The 13,399-nt window shown below is 38.3% G+C and overlaps 2 protein-coding genes across 2 annotated transcripts in view; both read right to left on the bottom strand.

Moving 5' to 3' along the window:
* Positions 1-5,776, bottom strand: part of LOC108444135 (deleted in malignant brain tumors 1 protein-like) — a 28,015-nt gene extending 22,239 nt beyond the window's left edge. Inside the window, exon 1 of the mRNA XM_037538086.1 lies at positions 5,719-5,776. Coding sequence (XP_037393983.1) covers positions 5,719-5,776 — 58 coding nt within the window. The remainder of the gene's footprint in view (positions 1-5,718) is intronic.
* A 5,848-nt stretch (positions 5,777-11,624) lies between these two features.
* The window catches only part of LOC108444120 (scavenger receptor cysteine-rich type 1 protein M130-like), a 78,171-nt gene continuing 76,396 nt past the window's right edge, over positions 11,625-13,399 (bottom strand). Inside the window, exon 18 of the mRNA XM_017725103.2 lies at positions 11,625-11,846. Within this exon, the coding sequence (XP_017580592.2) occupies positions 11,800-11,846 (47 nt within the window). The 3' untranslated portion in view covers positions 11,625-11,799. The remainder of the gene's footprint in view (positions 11,847-13,399) is intronic.

The following is a 13,399-nucleotide window of genomic DNA, read 5'->3' as shown; positions in this document are numbered from 1 at the left end:
ATTTAAGCCCTGTATTTGCCTCTTGTGTTCGCCAGTCTTTGTATCTTGGTATTGGTCTTTTGTTTGATGTGTTGACTCTGGTGTTTGTCATGTCTTACCCTCATTCTATCCGTGTTGGCTCATTGACCCTGGACTGCTTTGACCACGACCCTGGATTTGCACTTAATAAATCTCGCTTATCTCAGCGTGTGCGTCCGCCTCCTCGCTCCCCCTTACACCCTGATTTCATCCACACTGCAATACTTTTTGAAATGTCCAAAGACGTTCTTATATTTAGGAGAGTGGAAATTAGGAAAGTGGCGTGTGTATATACTTTTTTTAAAGTCTGGTCCATTGTATAGGTCCGTTTGGTGGTTATAATTATAGATTGTAGTGCAAATGTTCTCCTGCATAATCTTTTATTTACCCCCCCATTGATCACTTATCAGGACCCACGCAAGATCAGCTCAAAGCAAGTATTATTTGGGGGGTGGATCATTCCCAGCACTGTGGTGACACTCACAAGGAAATGACATGTTATAGCTGGGTCAAGTTTTCCTGCCATCAAAAACATCTACACTGAATAGTGTATGAAGAACACCTGCAGCATCAGGGAGGAACATGATTTGACCTAAATGGTGTTCCCCTCCAGGTTAATACAGATAATCAACCCCAGTTCTCCTCTACACTTGTAGAGACTTTGGTCAAATCCCATTTCACCCCTTGCCCCTACCGCTTAGCCCTTAGCCCTCTGTTTTGCGCATTCACATCTAGGGTTAGGGTGTACCAATTTTTATTGAGATAAGTGGACCACTTCTTCTAGTTCCCCTTCTGCAAAATACTGGAATATTGTGGTAAGAGCGCAACTTTCAGTCATTTTGGACTACTTTATCAGACCTGCAATGTGGGGTTTGTTTTATTTTAATGCCAGCTTTGTATTTTTGCAATTTTGAATTTAAACTTGATAATAACAAATTAATACTAGAATTCAACTTTACACAGCTAAGAATCTCTTAAAAGAAAGCAAATGTATTTCCATTAAGAGGTTCTTGGCTACGTAGTTGTATTCTGATATGAATCTGTTTGAAGTTGAGCTGTTAAATGTTAGTTAATTCATGACATTTAAAGAAGAGGCCTGCTATCTACAACCTGATTACCAAAAAACTTGGGAAGCTGTGCAAAATGTACATAAAAACAAAATGTAATGATGTACAACTGAATTAAATCCTGTATTTAATTGAAAATAGTACAAAGACAATCAAAGACACACACACATTTTCTAAGCCACTTATCCTTCTGGGTCAACAGGGGATGCTGGAGCCAATCCCAGCAGTTAGTGGACAGAATGTATACAACCATATATATATATATATAATGTTTTTTTATATATATGAACATTTTGAACTGGATAGCAGCGAAATGTTTTAAAAAAAGTTGGGTTGTGGGGCAAAAAAGATCTAGTTACATTAATTAATTAGCAACAGCTCAGTCATCATGTCACTTGTTGAAAATATTTGGTGTATTATGAAATATAAAATACAACAAAGAACTGCTGAGCTGCTGAAATCCTATATCAATCAAGAATGGGTATTTCAATTAAATATCAGGTTTAAATGATTTGCACATCAATGCATTCTGTTTTTATTTAAATTTTGCACAGCGTCCCAACTTTTTGGAAACATATATTAAATATGTCAGTATTTAAAAGGTCTGCCATAATATGTTAAATATTTTGTTTGAAAAATAGAAATAAGACATTTGTTAAAGTAAATTCAGTGCGTACCAGCACAGACCAGTCCCACATCACTGTCATGGGAGCAGTCGTGTTTGAGTGAAGATGTTGTTGGACAGAAGTGAATCTGGGATTCGTTGCCTCTACACTGGAGCTCCTCTGACCACACCTGACCCTCCCCTCTGCCAAAAGCAGCTGCTCCCAGCACCTCCACAGGAAGCCCACAACCCAGCTCTCGACACACAACCTCTGCATCCTGCTGGTCAAAGTCAGCATCACACACTGTGGACCAGGTCTCTCCATGAAGCACCTCCACTCTCCCAGAGCAACGAGAACCACCAACCAGCCTGACTTCTAACATCAGGAAAACAGAGAACATGGAATGCTCTATTATTACTGATATCAATATGTTAAGTCACATTAACTTAAGTTCATCCATAATTTAATGATAACAATATGAAAATCCATCCATCCATCCATCCATCCATTTTCTAAGCCGCTTCTCCGTCAGGATCGCGGGGGGATGCTGGAGCCTATCCCAGCAGTCTTCGGGCGAAAGGCAGGATACACCCTGGACAGGTCGCCAGTAATATGAAAATCAAACATGATAAAAGTACTGGTTTTAGTCAGGGTTGGGATAGCTACTGAAAAATGAGTAGTTAGCTGTTTTGTAGCTACTTTCCCAAAATGTATAGCTAGCTACAATTCAGCTACTTTTCCAGAACGAGTAGTGGCTACTTTTTAGCTACTTTTTTGAAAAGTAGTGCACTACGTTTTAGCTCCTTTCAGAATGTTTGTGAATCTCCACTGACACACCAAACAAGCTCAACTGACAGTGTGAACAAGACACTGCATTTAATCCTGAACCAGAAAGAAATGCACAACTGAAAAGCTGCAAAAATACAAAAAGATCGTGGAAAAGTGTAACCAACAATCAAACTTACACACCCAAAGGTGTGATAGCCAACAAACATTAAGACTAAATCTAAAGTCAATCATTACAGGTTTTTCCTAACAAAAATAAAAAACCGAATATAAACAAACAAAATCAACAAAAACAAACAAAAGTTTTGTCAACTGCTGAAATAAAACTGCTCCAATTTAAAAATTCAGCAAAATACACTGATCAGGCATAATATTATGACCACATTATGATGCTCATTGTCGATTTTAACAGCTCCACTTACTATATAGGTGCACTTTGTAGTTCTACAGTTACAGACTGTAGTCCATCTGTTTCTCTGCATACCTTGTTATCCCCCTTTTACCCTGTTCTTCAGTGCTCAGGACCCCTATGGACCCTCACAGAGCAGGTGCTATTTGGGTGGTGGATCATTCTCAGCACTGCAGTAGCACTGACATGGTGGTGGTGTGTTTGTGTGTGTGGTACGCAGTGCTGCTGGAGTACTGAGAATAGTCCACCAACCAAAAATATATAGCCAACAGCGTCCTGTGGGCAGTGTCCTGTGACCACTGATGAAGGACTAGACCATGATTAACTCATACTGTATAGCAAGAGAGGAGCCGTTGTCTCTGGCTTTGCATCTACAGGGTGAACCGACAATGCAGGTGCGTCTAATAGGGTGGACACAGTGTGTAAAACTCCAGCAGCACTGTTGTGTCTGATCCACTTGTACCAGTGCAACACACACTAACACACCACCACCAAATCAGTGATAATGCAGTGCTGAGAATGATCCATCACCCAACTAGTACCTACTCTGTGAGGGACCATGGGGGTCCTGACTACTGAAGAACAGGGTAAAAGGGGGCTAACTACTATTTCACCAACCTTTATAGCTGAAGACTGACACACAGATTGTTGGACACCAACAATGCAGATAAAGAAACGGCAAACATCGACAGACATCGATAATTTGGAGATTAATGAATTTCTTTACATTGATAATCACTCAGCACGTTTCCTCATAAGTTTAATCTGCAGTACAGTCTGGCACCTCAGGTACTATTTAAGGTGGAACGTGACAAATCAAACGAGAACCTGGAGGATGAGGAGCAACTTCAGCCTTGCAACAAGTCGAATACTGAGAGGCATTTAATGAAAATTAAATTTGTTGCGAAAATGCGAAAAACTGTGCATTAGTTCAATAGTTTATGCATGTTTCTCAATGCATGACTGATGAAATTTAGGGATCTTACCATCTACAGATCATAAAATTACTAAAAGATTTAGAGAATCCAGAGAAATGTCTGTGCACATCAGGCAAGACTGAAAACCAATGCTGTAAGGAATATAACCACATGAGCTTGGGTAAACCTAGGAAAACCCTGGTCAGTAAACATGCAATGCAAGTTAAGACTGTATTAATCAAAGCAGAAGCCATATATCAACATCTAGAAATACCTCAGACTTGTCTCAGTTAACGCTCATCTGAGATGGACTGACACAATGTGGAAATGTATGCTGTGGACTAGCAAATCCAGCTTCTTAAATTGTTTTGCTAACACTTTAAATGAACACTCTTACTGCTGCTAATTACTTATTATGATAATACATTACTAAATACTCATCATTTATAAAATAGGTAACAGTTCATTAAGCATTACTTAGTTACTGAATAAGTGCAGTAAAGTGATTATTTACCCTACTAATTATAACCTACTACAATCTCATGATTAAGAGATAAGACATGACTATTGATATCTTAAATTATCTCTGCATTTTTTGTGTCCCCTCAAGTAATGCAAGAAAAAACAAACAAACAAAAAAACCCCAATCAGTTATTGTTTGTTTTGTATCATTTGAAGCAACAAACCAAACAGGTTTAACATTTTATTTATTATTATTGAACTAAAATGAGTCCTTCACACTTGTACATCTCATTTAACGACAGGTTGTTTAGGGATCCACGAGTGGGTAATAATGCAGGCTTTCAATATGTGTCAATAAAGGATCAACAATGTGATTCAAACTGAAGTGTCTATAGGCTTCTCATAATCATGATCCACATAATTAGTATATTAGTGGAAAAAGTTGCTCTACTTGGAGGGAAACATATAGCATATTAGCATATTGATTAATATTAATCACTCACTCATCATCTAAGCTGCTTATCCTCATGAGTCGCCAGAGATGCTTATTTGGTGGAAGGCACCCTGGACAGGTTGCCAGTCCATCATGCTGGTTAATATTAGTAAATATATAAATTAATGTTAGATATTATATTAGTTAAAGTTAATTAATGTATAGGATAAAGTACTTTTGTAATATTCGTTTATTGTCTGAATCTCATGTCATTGAGTGAGGAAATAAGTAATGGCTTCTCATGTTCACTCATTAGTAATGAAACATGACACATTATTTGTTTCAGATAATTACTATATATATATATATATATATATATATATATATATATATATATATATATATAGTTTATTGGCACATAGTTGCTGAGAAATAATATTCTAAAGTATTACTCGGATTTATACACAGTCTGTGTCAAAGTGTAAAAGTCAATTGTAATGTATTTGAAATTGAAAAAGTTTGAAATGTATGTATTAAATAACTAAAGCACAGACAAAATATCCATTACATTTCAAAATGAGGATTATTGCAGTTTACCTGAACAGATCATTCCAGCAGCTTTAGTGTAATCACAGACACTCTTATCTGTTTCCACATTTCTTCCTCGACATTGATTGATTGAAGACTCTAATCCTTTACATTTTCTTCCATATTCCCGTATTACTCCTGATGCTGGTCCAAACTGAGCATCACTCAGTACGTCTAGAGCATCTCCACAGCCCAGCTCTCTACACACCACTGCAGCAGCTTTCATATCCCAGTAACCATCACACACTGTTCTAAACCCATCTTCACGAAAAATATCCACTCTTCCAGCACAGCGTCTGCCTCCTTGTCCCAGCTGTACAATGTCTATATATCAGAGAGAGAGAAAGTAATGAAGACAGAAAGAAAGAAACCATAGCAGTTATTGTATTCAATGAGGTTTGTTAAGGTTTAGTTTATTTCAATAATTACTTACCAGCTGTGGTGAGTGAGATTGTGGACGACAGAAGAATGAGAGCCACACAGCTGTCCATCTCCCTCTGACCTTCACACAGTCTGTTCAACTCAACAGCAGAGCAAACTTCACCTCCGCTCTCTCAAAGAGAATGAAGAATATGAGAGAGAGAGGGAGAGAGAGAGAGAGAGAGAGGTACAGAGAGGGAGAGAGAGAGTGAGAGAGAGAGAGAGAGAGAGAGAGAGAGGTGCTCCCCACAGCTGCCAATCACACTCACTATGACCTTATTAGAAAGAGGAGAGGAAATCATCAAACATTTTCAGAGACAAATCAGAGGAGGCGTTTTTTTCTTTCTCCATATTTATCAAAAGAGCGTCAGAGCTGATGAACAGAACTCCACCTCCGTCTCTAGAGGAGTGTGTGTGAGGAGAGACGCTCGCAGCAGTGTGGTGAGAAACACACCAACATACAGGAGACTGACTTCAGAGAGAGGAAACACTCCAGTGTAATACAGCGTTAATGCTGCACCTGCAGAGAGCTGATCCACACACTGATAACCAGCTCACACACACACACACACACACACACACACACACACACACACACACACACACACACACACACACACGCCCACACACACTAATAACCTAGTCTCTCTCTCACACACACACACACACACACACACACACAGATAACCAACTCACACACGCACACACATGAACACTGTTAAATTAGTCTCACACTGATTGCTAAAGCACACAGACTCAAACTACTCACACATACATATACAGATAAACTATTTACACACAAACTGAAAAACTTTGCATGCGCATACACACACACACACACACACAAACATAGATGAACTACACACACAATGCATACACATGCACACACCTTGATAAATTACTCTCTCTCACACACACACACGCGCACACACAAACACATACTTGTGTACTACTCTCACACACACACACACACACACATGTATATATATAGTCCTGTATGTTTATTGTCTGGTGTATTTATTGTATATACTGCCCTGTGTATCTTCACTGTATGTAGTTCTGTGTAATGTGCTGCTGTTTGTGTTGTAAAATGGACCTGACGGCTGACATTTGTTCCAATGTACAAACCTGGAGCAACGACACATACAGATAAGAACTGAGCACTCAACTTGACTCTCTTCTCTAGCCCCCTCTCCCTCCTCACCACATCCCCAGCTCTCTCTCTCTCTCTCCTGCTCCTCTACACACACCTGCTGATCTGCAGCTTCCTGCTCCTCCACTAAACCAAGAACTTCAAAGGATGAACAGCTTCAGCTGCCAAACAGATTCTTATCAGCTGATCACATATTTACCACATCACATACAGAATTACCACAGTGATATAAATATGCTGTGATATAGGCCTTTAGCTTCATGTTATTACAGTAAAGTATATCACACTGTTGATGCACAGGAGAGAGAAGGACCATTAAAGCAGACTAAAGGAAGAAGGAGACTCTAGTGGAGGGCAGAACACAGTTTTATAGGGATGTGTGAGTCATTTAAGGCAGGGCTTCTCATATCTGGTTCTGGAGGCCCACTGCCCTGCATATATTAGTGCTTTTCCTCATTTAACGTAGCCACTTTTATTCTATAATGAGATGTAAAGAGCTGATCAGTTGGATTAGGTGTGTTGGGTGCAGGGTAAACACTAAATGTGCAGGCCAGTACGGCTCCAGGACCAGAGCTGATTTAAGGCATTGCTGTGGTTTGGATGCAGAGGATGTGCTCTGAGGGGTGTGTTTCAGGAGGTTGTTGATTTTGGGGAATTTTGAGATGCTGCTTGTTATCAAGTGACAGTGATGAGAACACAGATAAAGCATTGTTTCTTCACTTCACAGATAGATCAACAGTCAGTCTGTGTTAGTTTTACATTTAGATCCTTTTCACATGCAGGGGTACACAGAGAGGGGCAGCCTATTAATACCTGACTGAGTGGCGGGTTTGGGGTTTTTAATGGTTAAGCATGGCATGTTTAATGTGAAGTGTCCAATCTCACCTGCAAAAGGTTGATGTGGTTGAACATTTTATTTACCACAAAGCACATGATGAATTGTTTAAAAACGGAGGCTAACTGACTAATCCAGTGAAATCATGGGTGGTTCTGCTCACTTGTAATGAAACTTACAGACACAGCAGGCCTTTTGAATAAAACTGAACACCCCTGTTTTTTTTGTGTGTGTGTTTTTTTTCTTCTCTCCTTCTTGCTATTTTCATTGACTCACATGGTCTTGGAAGGAATTTGGCTTAAATTGTAATCAAACTTATGTCACCATGTAATTCACTCAGTGATTAAAACTGTGTGCCACAGTATGGACTTTATCATTGGAGCTGACAAATGTTTTGATAAGTGTATCTGCCATCAAATAGCACACATACGAAGACATTGATCTGCCTAATGACTGATACATGTATTATCAGCAGTGCTGGCTCTGCCTATTCAGTCCATGAGTCCATTTTAACTTTGAGCACCGGCCCCTCTAAGGGTCTCTGCCTTACATAATGAAGCTTATAATTACATTCAACATTGTGTTTGAGTAATGATTGAGAGGCCCGGCTATAAGTGCCAGTCCTTCTTTAAACCTCCTGACTATCGTGGAAAGGATCAGTGGACTTTTCTAATCCTGAAAGTCTGCAGATTCTTATCTCTGGATGAGCCGATACTAAGTTCTATGTGGTATCAGATGAACCTCACCTCACCCTCCCTTACAGCATTGTCAAATATATAAGTCTTTAACATAAAACAAGTAGGTAAAGTGCTGAAAACTGCTCATCTTTAGGATACACTGGAAAATCAGGCTGAATCTGAAATGGCTCACTGCTCCCTGTATAGTGCGCTAAGTGAGTTGTACACACGTCTAAATCCAAAGTGCTTCTTTGTTAGACAGACTCTGCACTGTTACGATGCAGTAGTCATTTTTTAAGACCTATGTTCTGCACTTTGTAGGGAGAAGGAAGCCATTTGAGGTTCTGTCTAAAATAGTTCTCAGTAGTGCTGCGTTACCTGACTCGAATGCTGCACTCTGATTTGCTGAACTGATTAATCGGGTTCTAATTGAGAACTGACATTTGACTGTTTCTGCTGTGAAACATGAACTTGTAACACCTTTATAATGCGCAATAACAGCTTTTGTAACAAAACATATTTCAGATTCAGAATTCATTGTGTGTTAAGAATGACTAAGGATAGCTTGTTTTAAACTATGACATTAATCGTTTTTAGTCCATTCTGCTGGTATATTAGCTCCAGATTGATGGGCGGTCTGTAATGTGCTGCTTTCTTTAAATCTATCCACAGATTTTCTGCTGTATTCAGGTCAGGAGACTGAGATGGCCATGGCAAAACTTTCACATTCTTCTTTTTAAACCACATCTCAGTTACCTTTGCTTTATGCTTTTTGATCAGTATCTTATTGGAGGATCCATCTGCACTTATCTTTAATTTTTTACTTTTTGACCAATAGTATGAGGCTTTGCTCTAAAATCTATTGGCATTGGCCCACATTCATTCTTCCGTCCATCTTCTGCAGAGCTCCAGTCCCTAAAGCAAACATACACCACCAAAAATCAGTCACCATGTTTTACTGTAGGAATGGTGTTCTTCTCCTCCTATAGGCATAGTATTACTTCTTTGCCACACAAACCGAAGTGAATGATGACTAAAAAGTTCAGAGTTGGTCTCATCAGACTACATAATATTATTCCAAACTTCCTCTGGTTTGCTAATATGCTCTTTTCCATACTCCAGGCATTCTGTTTTGTGTCTAGAAGAAATGACTTCCTGCCTGATTTTCTCCAAAAAAAATCCAGAGTTGTGTAGATTGGGTTTCACTGTGGAAATGGGGACCTTTGCTCCATTTGCCTGGCAGTTTGTTCTGTCATATTGCTTGGTCTTTTTCCAGTTTAAAAGAGTTTATTAAAAACTAGTTTTTATAACTTTTCTATACAGACATTAAAATAAAAAACCAAAGACAAAAATTTATGACAAAAATCACACTTTATTATCAGAGTTGCTATAATGTTCTGCATATTACACCACTGTTTGTGACAGTCATGGTGAAGAAGAGGACTCCACCCTGGCATATTTACTTTGTAGAACACTTTCTAGTTTGGAATCACATTTACTGTTTAATTAAAAATCACTAACTCTGTTCAGCTATAATAAATTTAACCTTTTAACACAATTCAGTCTCAGCAATGACCATATGATGTATTAATTTAGAATGAAAATCATTTTCAATAATTAAATTATATATTTATTTTTAAAAATATCTTAACATTTTAAGCCTTTTATGACAGCTGACAAACTTATGTGAACTTTATGCGGATATAAAATCTTATTCCAGTAAGCTGCAGTTCTCATAAAGTAACAGGTTTTTGTTGACATCAGGTGTCACAACACTTTCTAGGGTGAAATCACAGCATGTTAAACAAACTGACTTTGTACCTCAGTGTATTTATGGTAAGTTACAGGCTTCACAAGTGAGGCTGCTTGCAAAACAAAAGTGAGCACTGCTCCAAAGATGCTTTGACACCGTGTGAACACTGAATGAAAATCTATTCTATTATGTTTATATCTGAGGGTTTTGACACTGATGCTCTGTAATTTCCTTTCTCTCCTGACGGTGGTGCTATAAGACGTCACTTTTCCATACACAATATTCAATAATCAATAAAGAATCTACCTTGATGTAGAACAGTTTCGGCCCATTTTGTGTCATTTCTGGCAACAAAATGGGTTTGAAATTTTCACAGGATTAAAATGTCCAGTGTATTATTTTATTTTGCATGTGAAGTGGACACTATTACAAACAGGACATAAACTGTAAAATGGACACAATCCTACTAAAAAGTCAGCTGTCATAACATCTGTCATTTCACAAAGGCATCATGTCAATTTGACAGTGAATCTGACAAAAGCTGCCTTAATGCCAGTAACAGCTTATTGAAATAAGCCTTTCTAAATGTGTATATAAGTTTATATGAGCTGCCTTGAAAAGCGTGTGATTGTCATGTATCCTTATAAACATGATCTACAGCAAAATATCAGCTTTTATTTTTATTTCACATCAATGATTGAAATGTTAATCAGGCAAAATATACTCTGAAGCAAGGGTGGGTATAAGGAGGAGTGCTGAGTGGGATCCAGCACCTCCAGATTTCAGGAGAAAACAAAATATCAAAAGACCACTTTAAAATATTCTGTGGCCATAAAATATAAGCAAGCGAAGCAAAATAATCTTAAATCTTTAAATTTCCAGCTAACAATTATCCCGCTCCCATGGATATTTTCTAAAATTGTAATAATCTCTCTAGATGTTGACATGTAGTTTGACTACGGCTGCAACACAAACTGCTTTACTCCTCTAATCAGCAGTCTGACTGGTCAGTGCTCAGCTCATTTGCTGAGACAGCAGGTCAGCTGCGATTGCTGTGCTGGTTATAGGAGTACTGTATCATGTATGTAGGCTGTATCATGTCGTCCACCCAGAAAATTCTAATGAATAAGAAAAAAAAAACACTATTGAGGATGACATCATGATATTTATCACTTATGTGCTGCTAAAATGATCAGCATCTCCAACCTAAAACACCTTCATCTGTCTCTGCTCTTTACAGTGAAACATGAGGAGCTGTTCATTTACTTATTACTCTATATAATCAGGACTGAACTGAATAAACATTTGCATAATACAGAATTTGTAGCCTCACTGATGAGCAGCTACAAAGAGCAGCAAAGCAAATGAATAGAGCAAGAAATGAAATGTAAATAACATTCACAGGCCATGAAATTAAAGCTAATGTGTGTATTTAAGCAGTTTTTCTTTGTAGTTTTTCAATTTCATTTTTTTTTTTTTTGAAAAAGAAAGCAAAGTGGCTTAGAATGCAATTAGTTAGAGAACATTTTGCTCTTCCTGAGTAAAAAAATAGCACAGTCACAAGAATACAAACATCTTCAAGAAGAATATAAAATAATTTGTTGTTGTTCAAACTTTGGCTGATTTTAAGAAGCTCGAATGTCATTTCCTGAGTAGACGCATTATTTGGGTCTCTGTCAGATGATCTGTGCCTCTTTCTCAGACACCTCCACATCATCATAGCCTGAAAGTAAACGTTCTTCAGTAAGTGACAAACATCTTTGCGTATCACTCCATACATGCATCACTGCAGCGCCGTTCATCACGTATGTAACGTTACAGTGATGCAAATCCATGTTTATCTAACAGCACTGCGCAATGACGTGTGTGAGAAAGAAAAAAAACTGTTTACCCCTCAATAAAATAGAAAGGAGACTCACCTGCTGAATCTCCAAAATCCTGTCCAGGAGCGATGACATCATCATAGTTCTCTGGTGTGTACACTGCACAGGCATATGTGGAAAAATGATTACTGAACTAATGCGTGTTCATGATGTGTTCACAACTAATTTTCCATTTTTAAAGAAACAAACCTGTTGTAAAGTGCAGATTCTCTCCAGCAGGAATAGCATCATCATAGTTCTCTGGTGTGTACACTGCACAGGCATATGTGAACAGGTTATTATTCTTCTACCATGAAGAATAAATATGGTTTTACTATTGAACAGATGCTGGTTCACGACATGTTCACATGAATTTTGAATTTTTAGAGGAACAAACCTGCTGTAACCTGTAGATTCTCTCCAGCAGGAACGGCGTCATCATAGAGCCCCACCTTGTTCTCTGTAAAAACGTCAGTATTAGTGCTACTAAGCTTAATTTTTTTTTTTTTTTAGCATAATTTCAGTTTTGTCACAAGGTCAGTTGTAACTGTTACAGTGTCAGAGTTCTGTATACAGTTAACAACAGTAAATTTGATGTAATCTAAATCCAAACTACTATACAATATCCACAATATACAGAAAGGGAGGAGTAGCTTCACTGCAACTCACTGTTAGCACAGTATAATGGGACATGCATGGAGAAGAGTGTTAAATGCTCTATTGTGTATGTGACTAAGCAGATGTCTCCACCTGGCTATGACTCTTTAGCAGAGAGAGATTAATCCTCATTATCCTGGTTTCTGATCATTATCTCGATGCATAAATTCTACTCTATCAGTCGTTATACCAACATTTCTTTTTTTCTACTCAAACCAAACCAAAGCTGCTTTGTTGTAGCACCGACGAGTGATGCAAGAATTACAAAACAGGAACACACTTGCTTCTCTAGTTGTTGTGTGTCCAGCAGAAATGACATCATCATAGTTCTCTGGAGCGTCTCTAGTTCCCGCCTCACCTAAATCAAACAAAACATGTCTTAGTAGTTAGTTTCCATGTCACTCCATCAGCCTGACACTCCTGCAGAAGCTAATTTCTGGATGATGCTGATCTGATCCTCTTACCTGAGAGAAGCTCCTCATCCACATCCTCATATCCTGAATGTTGTTCTTCAGAGAGGATATTTACTGTCAGAAATTCATTCAGAATGTCAGAAAATGTCAAACACAAGCACAAAAAAGCTCCTATTAATACCAGCGAACTGACCACTAGCCAAAATACAAGCTACACCAATGAAGCATAACATTATGACCCTCCCTGTTTCTACACTCACTGACCATTTTTATCAGCTCCACTTACTATATAGGTGCACTTTGTAGTTCTACAGTTACAGACTGTAGTCCATCTATTTCTCTGA

This window comes from Pygocentrus nattereri, chromosome 1, assembly GCF_015220715.1.
Source record: "Pygocentrus nattereri isolate fPygNat1 chromosome 1, fPygNat1.pri, whole genome shotgun sequence".
NCBI lineage: Eukaryota > Metazoa > Chordata > Actinopteri > Characiformes > Serrasalmidae > Pygocentrus > Pygocentrus nattereri.
This window is presented reverse-complemented; position numbering and strand designations above follow the sequence as displayed.